The following is a 9,581-nucleotide window of genomic DNA, read 5'->3' on the forward strand; positions in this document are numbered from 1 at the left end:
CACGCAGCTATCCTCCTCCATTCTCACCACATGTCCATACCAGCGCAATCGTCTCTCTTGCACGCCACAACTGATGCTTCTAATGTTCAGCTTTTCTCTCAAGATACTTACACTCTGACGGGTATTCACATTGACATTACACATCCAACGGAGCATACTGGCTTCATTCCTTGCGAGCTTACGTATGTCCTCAGCAGTTACAGCCCATGTTTCACTGCCATGTAGCATGGTTGTTCGTACGCATGCGTCATACAGTCTGCCTTTTACTCTGAGTGAGAGTCCCTTTGTCGCCAGCAGGGGTAAGAGCTCTCTAAACTTTGCCCTTCGAAATATATATTCTGGTTATGGCAATGTTATACCAAAACATTTAAATCCTTCATTAGGTAAATCAACTACAACGTTTTAGCAGGCTAAGACAACAAACTATCATAGGAAGAGCCAGTAGGTTACACCTTGATAATTTGCCTATATCTCAATGCCTCAGTATACTTAGCTGTAAATAAGCATTACAAGAGGTACTGGTCATAGGTGCAGACATGACTGTGGGGTTAAGAAGTTCACTTCCCAACCATATGGTTTTGAGTTCAATCTCACAGTGCGGCACGTCTTTCACTATAGCCCCAGGCCAACCAAAGCTTTGTGAGTAGATTCAGTAGACAGAAACTGAAAGAAGCCCATTTTGTGTGTGTGTGTGTTTTTGTGTGAGTTTATATTTCCTCATCTACATATGCATTCATTTGCTGATTGTAGACAATAGTTTTACTGATGGTTGCATTTGCTTGAAATCCACCATGAAAGCATATTCAAGTTTCTTGACATGTTGCATAACCTTTGTAAACATGGTGTTGTTTGTTTTCAATCCTCCATGAAAACACACCTGGGTTATTTGTAGTTTGATACATTGAGAGATTGTCATCTCGCTTGGAAATGTGGGGGTTGGCAACTGGAAGGGCATCCAGCCATAGAAAATTCTACATTAACATACACTTTGTTTAATCCATTCATACAAGTATGAAAAAGTTGACATTAAAACATTGATGATGGTGACTGGTCATCACTGGAAGTAGCAAATAGCAATGTATTAGTGAGGATTCAAAAGCCTACAGTGCTACAAAAGTTGCACCAGTATACCTTTTTTTTTTCAAGAGGATGGATGTTTCTTAACTTGAATTTATTAAGGCAAGGAATAAATGAGAGAGAAAAAAAAAAAGAAAAAAAAATTTCTCTCACTCTCATATTGAACAAAAAATGAAATGTTAGTGAATATATTTAACATATAATTCTGCTGTGGATGCATTTATTGTTGTTCATGAAATCATCTTTCAATTTAACCTGCTGGTTTAATATTACCACTCGATCTTTCAATAATCTAGCTGAAGAGTTCACTTTGTCCATACCTCAGTTCTTTTCCTATTCATCTTCACACATATTTTGAAATGGTCTAACTAAGAACAGCTTTCAATAAAAACAGAGATGCGCTAGTCAAATTCTTGTATGAAATAATTAGCTTGACAAAGCTAGGTTTTCAAAGCCCTTGAATTACTTGTTTTTTGCATTACAGCTATAAAGCAGCCAATCAAAAGTGTAGTTTATAACAACAAAATTATGAATTATGTCTAGTATTTCTCATTCCAAAGCAAGATGCATTATCTCCTTCAACCTGGAAGCAGACATTACTCAACATGCTTACTTCAGGAATTTATATTTAAATACCTAAATTGATGAGTGAGATAGAGTAAAAAATGCAAATTATATTTTAAAAACATAATTACCGAAATCTTGAATAACCAGATGGAAGTTTGTATTTGTGTGTCTTTTTAAGATGCTTCGTAAGTAGAGACCCTCTTGTGAAAAAAGCTTCACAAATATGACAAGCAAAACGATGAGTGTCGATACCCTGAAATAAAAAATTAAACCATTAAGATTTCAAAATAATTAAGTTATCATTGCAGTTCCTCTTTTACTGGCAAGAGGTTGTAGTGATTACTTCATGCTTATGGTAAATGATTCATTATAAATTATGCTACATCATTATTTTGTTACATGACAGGTAATGGTTTAATTACCAACCAATGAGTGAGAAGTGTTCCTTTACCTTCCCTGGCATTCTCAACCATACAATTGATTTCCTTCATTTTCTAACTTGTTTTCAAAATGAAGATATATAAAACTCGCTGCAAGGCAGGCGCACAGTAGGAGAGATCTTCAGAGGAAGAACTCCTATCTAATAAGTGTTTTGGCCCTTATACCTGACATTCTATGGGAGAAGAGCCCACTCAGGTCATGACTCCTAGGTATCCTCCTGCTGCTCTCCAGCAGGATTTAAACCCGGGTCATTCTTTTGTTCCCAGGACTGTGTTTCTGCCCACTAAGGTACCCTGATGAAGGAACCAGTTCCCTTCTTCCTTCTATTCATGTAAATAACCAATGAACCTAATATATGTTTTCAAAACGAAATATATTAGCTCAGTCATGACTTCATACACACACAGTTTATTCAGACTAATTTGTGTGGATACATGTACATTAAGACGAGGTGGGGGTGAATCATTTTAAAACTTAGAGTAAAATATTTCAGAAGCACTTCTCTAATAGATCAGTTTTCACTAAGACTATCTTCTACGAGTCATTTCATGAACACAGAATAACCTTTTTTGACTACATTGGCTTGCTAAGGTAGAATTTATCATTTAATCTGAAATAACATTTTTTATACCATCTACAGTTTTTTTGCCAGTCACACAGATCACAGTCAATGCAAGGGGCAGCTACAGAATATATTTTCTCCTGCTTTTATCACCATTGTCATCTTCATTTCTTCTATAATTTACTAGCTGGTATAATGCCACAAGCTGGTTCTTTAGCAGTCTAGTTTCATAATTAGAGAAAGTTACAGATAAAATTATGTTGGATGAATAGAAATACATACAAATACACACTCAGTTCCCTCATGTTAACAGTGGAATAAAAAAAAAAATCTCAAACTAATGACCAGAGAATACATATCTGACATTGAATTAACTTCATATTCTGGACAGAATGAGATCCAGAGTAAAAAGACTTGTTTAAATTTGCCTTAGCAAGGCTTGGACTTCCATCATCAGGAAATAAAAAAGTGTTCATATAGTTTTCATAAAGTGTACCTAATACTTTGTTTCAGCAAGCAAATTAAAAAAAAACAACAGGAGACTGACCTGATGTGTTTTTTGGTAATGAGAAGCCAAGCATTGGTAAAGACGAGTCACAAAACAACATCCTTTTACATGGCACATAATGGTGTTTTCTGAATGAGTCTCCATGTGGCGCCTTAGATCTGAAGGTGTTTTACTCCTAAGAGTCAAACAAAATATAATCATTAAATGTGTTTTATTTTTAAATCAAAATATTACAAGTGATGTACTCTTAGCACAGAATTAGTCAAGAAGGAAGATAATACAATAAAGAATTTGAATCTGTTGAACTTGATGCAATAAATTACTATAAGTAATATAAATGATCTTATTGATGACAGAAATAGTTTTGAGAAGAAATTTCAACTTTTGTTCAGTTTAGATATAAGATACAGAAAGAGAATATAAAATATATTCATAAATATAAAATCTGTTTTACTATAAAGTGAACTTGCAGTTAATGCATAAGTGAGATATAGACAAAAATAAAGAGAAAGATATGTTGAGACAACATGAGAAACTAAGTAGGTTGTAATAACAAACAAGATCAACATAAAATTTGCTTTACTGTGAAGTAAATTTAGAACTGTGTATGTGAGATTTAGAAAAACAGATATTAAAACACATTCTTTTTCCTCCGTCCATCCATCTTTATCATTCACTTATTCTAGTGAAGATTGTGGAGCATACTCCGTAGAATATCATATCAGAAATAACTGTCAACAAATGATCTGGCTGGGACTCCAAGCAAGACCAACCAAGGCTACGGATATTATCAAATCATCTTGCTTGTAGTCTCCCTCAAGGTCACCTTTGCCTGTAAAATCTGTCCTGTGACCTCACACTGCAGAGAATTAGTGGCATAGATCACTTGATATGGAAAAGAGTGATTGAAGCAAATAGTAACCAGGATCTAAATGTAAATTGAGAGACTACCGGATTTCTGTTCTGGAAGTGGGCTCTCTGTCATAAACATTTTCCTTCCAACACAGAGATATCTCTCAGTATACATGGCATAAATACTTTGGAAGAGAAATCAGTTATCAAAATTTTCATCATCTCTGATTGCTGTTCTTAATCCACTGACTGGCTCCTGTGCCGATGGCACATAAAAAGCACCATCTGAACGTGATTGTTGCCAGGCCCACCTTACTGGCTCCTGTGCCAGTGGCATGTAAAAAGCACCCACTACACTCTTGGAGTAGTTGGCATTAGGAAGGGCATCCAACTGTAGAAACTCAGCCAGACCAGATTGGAGCCTGGTGCATCTGCTGGCTCTCCAAACCTCAGTCAAACCGTCCAGCATGGAAAATGGACGTTAATCGATGATGATGATGATGATTGACTCCACAAATTATACTAAAACGAAATGACAAAATTAACAAAATTGCTCACCTGTAGTCACATTCAAGGCAGTTATACTGCCGTTCACTTGTATGCTTGTATCGAAGATGATTTCTAAGACCATGTGGGTTTGGGCATGTCATATCACATAATGGGCACTTGTAACAGTTCACTAACAGAAGAAAACATCAGATGATTATCTTTATATTAAAATGAAAGGATGATTTTTTTTCAAGAATATGTGCTTTTTTTATGTATTGAGCCGGTACACAAATGCTCCTAAATAGAAGTACAAGTCAGAAAATGGGGAGACATCATGACTAATATTTGGTGGATTAGATGTCACAGCACGCGAGATTTATATGGTTTCATTGAAACACCAAAAATTCAAACTTTTGCTGTAATTTTACTAACTTAGGTTTTATTACAATTTGCCACATGTATTATTGGCAAAAAAAACCTTTGAAGTATTGGACACCAACTGAGATGCAGATATAGTTTTACAAGATTTTAAACACTCATATTCATATCTTAGCTCTTAAAATTGGCTCTGTCTTCTTTAGTGTTGAAATATCAATAAACTTTGTCTTCAAAGAGTTAAATAAACAACATTTCACATTTCAATACATTAAAATACAAATTCATTATGATCACTTAAAGTGGATGAAACTCGTGGAAGAGGGAAACCTAGGAAGACATGGGACAAAGTACTAAAAGCCAATCTCAAGACACTGAGTCTTATGAAGGAGATTACAAAGGACTAAGACATCTGGCACCTTGCTGTATTCAAGAGCTGTCCACCACAGCAAAATCGATACTGGTGCTGATGCCACATAAAAAGCACTGGTGCTGGTGCCATGTAAAAAGCACCCAGTACACTCTGAATAGTGGTTGGTATTAGGAAGGACATCCATCTGCAGAAACCATGCCAGAACAGACAATGGAACCTGATGCAACCCCCAGATTTTCCAGCTCTGGTCAGACTGTCCAACCCATGCCAGCATGGAAAATGGATGTTAAATAATAATGATTGTTGATTAATTTAATGTTTTAACAATAAATTGCCCTTTGTATCACCAACCATTTTGCATTATGAATTATGTATATCTAGACTAAATGGTCCCCTCTATTAGTATTTTTTTTAAATTCAGAATTACTGTTCTCTTATATGTTGCCAGGACAACAGCATGTGGAGTCTAATCCATCATTGTTTATTAATCCCTTGCCCAACATGTTTTTAAAAGCTGGGTGCCATCCTATCAGCAACAAATCATCATGAGCTGAGTACATTTTATCTTGCCAGAGGCACTAAAGATGTTGCCTGCTGTAAGACTACAAGATCTTCCCTACTCTGTAGAGTTTTTATTCAGAGGTACTGTTCGGCTAGACAGAGTTATTGTCCTCTTGTAGCTTACAGAGTCCACACAACTTCATGTATTCTAGATAACACTTGGTAAGAAATTCGAGTTTATTGTTTTGGTTTCAGCTCTCTGTAAATAGTCATGACAATTCAGCTACACTACTAATCAATAAAATCATGAATGACATATATATATATATTTGCATCCCTATAAGTATCATGTCTTCAATCTATGTAAAAAAAAAAAAAAAAGACATTTTATGCACAATTAACAATTTTAATTAATGATTATGACTGTAGGCATAGGCATGGCAAGAAGTTAATTTCCAACCACATGCTTCTGGGTTCATTCCTACTACTTGACCACTGGTGATGGTTTGTTTACGCCCCCATAACTTAGCAGTTTGGCAAAAAGGTGCAATAGAATAAGTACCGGGTTCAATTCGTGTGACTAGACTTAAAAATGGTGCCCCAGCATGGCCACAGTCTAATGACAGAAACAAGTAAAAAATAAAAGATTTTAAACTATAATAAAGCAGTAAAAGGTAAGAATAATCCAAAATTTAAAAACCTCTTACCATGGATCCGAACATGATCTCGCATTAATCTTTCGGTTTGGAATTTCTTGTTACAATATGAACACTGGTAACACTGAACTGGAAAAGACAACAGAAAGATTGCAGAAATAAAGTGAAATTTTAAAATTTACATCTTTTTAAGTAACTATTTAAAAAATCAATCATGATGTAAGATGATTTCTGAAATAAAAACGACAAGATTATTACACCTGTGGTAATAAGCACAGGTGACTGTGTGCTAAGAAGTTTGCTTCCCAACTACAGGGTTCAGAGTTCAGTTCCACTGCGTGGCACATTGGACAAGCAGCTTCTACTCTCCTACTATAGTCCTGAGCTGATCAAAGCCTTATGAGTGGATTCCATAGATAGAAACTGAAAAAAGCTTATACAGTTCTATATTTAAGAGATGAGGAATTATGTACATTATTTACATTTGACAGATATTTGTCCTCATCTTGTTTGTTGTTAACACAACGTTTCGGCTGATATACCCTCCAGCGTTCTTCAGGTGTCTTGGGGAAATTTTGAACCTGGGTTCTCATTCCTAAGATATTTTTCAATGTTACTATTATTATTATTGCTATTGTTCAGGTCACTGCTTGGAATAGAATTCGGAATCTTGGGGTTAATAGCCCACGCTCTTAACCCCAAGATTTCGAGTTCGATTCCAAGCAGTGACCTGAACAATAACAATAATAATAACATTGAAAAATACCTTAGGAATGAAAATTCAGGTTCGAAATTTCCCCAAGAGACCTGAAGAAGGCTGGAGGGTATATCAGCCGAAACACTGTGTTAACAACAAACAAGATGAGAACAAATATCCGTCGAATGTAAATAATGGAAAAAGCTTGTCTATATATAGATGTTTGCATGTCTTACTGTCTCCTTGACTTGATATTGGGTGCTAGTTGTAAACAAGTATTAACATCATTCAAGCAGTGTCCTTTGTTTCCAATCTTCTGTGAAAACATGTTTGGTCATGGGTAATATTACCATACTTGGAAACAGTTGGAGTTGGCAATAGGAAGGGGTTCTGGCCATAGAAAACTCTGCCTCAGCAAAATTCTGTCTGACCCATGCAAGCATAGGAAAGTGGATGTAAAAAGAATGATGATGATGTGTAAAGTGTTGCCATGTTGAATCACCAATGTGGAAATATTTAGAAGGACTAGTGCTATCTATGCTATAACATCTATGCCAGTAATAATTATCCTTATAAGGGACTAATGGAAATGCTGAGAAAGTTGAGGTAGCTAGGTTTAATATTGAAAATGAATAATCTTTTCTACTCTAGGTACAAGGCTCGAAATTTTTGGGGAGGGGGCCAGTCGATTAGATCCACCCCAGTACGCAACTGGTACTTAATTTATTGATCCTGAAAGGATGAAAGGCAAAAATCGACCTCGGCAGAATTTGAACTCAGAATGTAAAGACAGATGAAATACCACTAAGCATTTCACCCGGCATGCTAACATTTCTGCCAGCTCGCCGCCTTTTTGAGAATGAATAATGTAAAGATACCTAAAGAGACAGTGGAGTCTCATGGAAAAACAAGTGCTGGGATGTTCTAAGCTGACATAACAAAAATTTATTAAAAAAAAAAAAAAGAAAACTGTAAATTGTAAGAAAGATGCCTAGAGTAATACGAAACAGAAAAGATACACAGCAGGATGGACTAATATGCAGTACAGCACAGGAGAGATTAAGGCAGGAGTCAGCAACACACGGCTTACGAGAACTGATGTCCAATGAGTTGTTTTCGAATACAATAAAAGGCCTGCTGTTACGTTTTACTGACTTTCATCTGCATGCAAATCAGTTTAAATTGTTTGCTACACCATTTGATGTGGAGGTGGAGACATTATCAGAATGTTTTCAAATGGAATTGATTGATATGCAATGTAATGACTTATTAAGATCTAAATTTCATTCTGAAGATGTTTCATTGATTGACTTCTATGCAAAATATATTTTTCCAAGTGGGAAGTATACTAACTTAATGAATCATGCAAAAAGACAGCATCTTTGTTTGGAAGCACCTATCAGTATGAGCAATTATTTTCCAAATTGAAACAAACTAAGAACAATTTGAGAACAAGATTAACTGATAATCATCTTGACAATATCTTGCTCTTGGCATCAACAAGTCTGAAGCCTAATATTGAGAAGCTTTCAAGGAACAAAAAACATCAAGTTTCCCATTAATTTTTTGGCTGCTATGTATTTTTGAGATGTCTTTTAAACAAATGATTCCAAAGATGTCTTAAATTGAATAAATGATATTTTTCCATTACTACATTCATCTGTAGTTTATACAAATTATTTTCAAGTAGAGTCAACACTCTTGATTAAATTTTAGCTTGTGTAATTTTCCATAATTATTCTTTTATGGCCTTTGTCTGGCCTGCTATTCATCATTAATACTCGATTTGGCCCACAGAGGCAAAGAAGTTGCCAACCCTAGCACAAAAAATATACTATGTAAAAAAAAGTTAAAAATCTGACTAATTTACACAACATACAACAGTAATTTATTCTAATTAAAATAATTCATTTCCACTTGGAGATGATTATGACAGCAAACATGAAAGATTGCGCAATATGAAAATGGGTTTGAAAACTTTTGACTACATAGACTGTAATTCACAGGATGTGATAAATAACAGTAATCCAGAAAATAATTTCTTCAATATCAACAGCTGCTGGTATTACACAAATTATCAGTTTAACATGAAGGTCAAGACATATTAAACATCAATAATCCACTTAAACAGCAAAAAAGTTTATATGCCAACTTCTTAAAATATCAAATAACAGTCAGTTTGAGAAACCATTCAACATAATAGTTTTATTAGAGACATGAATCAATCTTGGGAAGAATAGAGTCACTGAGCTGAGTGAGTATGAACTGAATAAAGTAAACAGAAAGTAGAAGAAAGGAAAGGGTGCAACTTTGTGCATGGACAAAGACTTCAGTTACAAGATAGAAAACATGACAACAGCTATTGATGATATGCTTTAAAATATTAGAATAGAAACCTATAGAAAAAAACAGAAAAATTTAATTGTGTGCTCTCGCCCTCTATCATATATATATATATATATATATATATATATATATATATA

The 9,581-nt window shown here is 35.0% G+C and overlaps 1 protein-coding gene across 2 annotated transcripts in view; it reads right to left on the minus strand.

The window, feature by feature from the left end:
- The window catches only part of LOC106873198 (histone H4 transcription factor), a 22,677-nt gene that overhangs the window by 1,210 nt on the left and 11,886 nt on the right, over nucleotides 1-9,581 (minus strand). For both annotated transcript variants that reach the window (XM_014920437.2, XM_014920438.2), the window contains exons 6-9: nucleotides 6,453-6,530; nucleotides 4,566-4,686; nucleotides 3,195-3,330; nucleotides 1,773-1,897 (exon numbers count right to left, since the gene is read on the minus strand). In XM_014920437.2, the coding sequence (XP_014775923.1) occupies nucleotides 1,773-1,897; nucleotides 3,195-3,330; nucleotides 4,566-4,686; nucleotides 6,453-6,530 (460 nt within the window). The remainder of the gene's footprint in view (nucleotides 1-1,772; nucleotides 1,898-3,194; nucleotides 3,331-4,565; nucleotides 4,687-6,452; nucleotides 6,531-9,581) is intronic.

The sequence above is a fragment of the Octopus bimaculoides genome, chromosome 5 (genome assembly GCF_001194135.2).
Source record: "Octopus bimaculoides isolate UCB-OBI-ISO-001 chromosome 5, ASM119413v2, whole genome shotgun sequence".
In the NCBI taxonomy this organism is placed as follows: domain Eukaryota; kingdom Metazoa; phylum Mollusca; class Cephalopoda; order Octopoda; family Octopodidae; genus Octopus; species Octopus bimaculoides.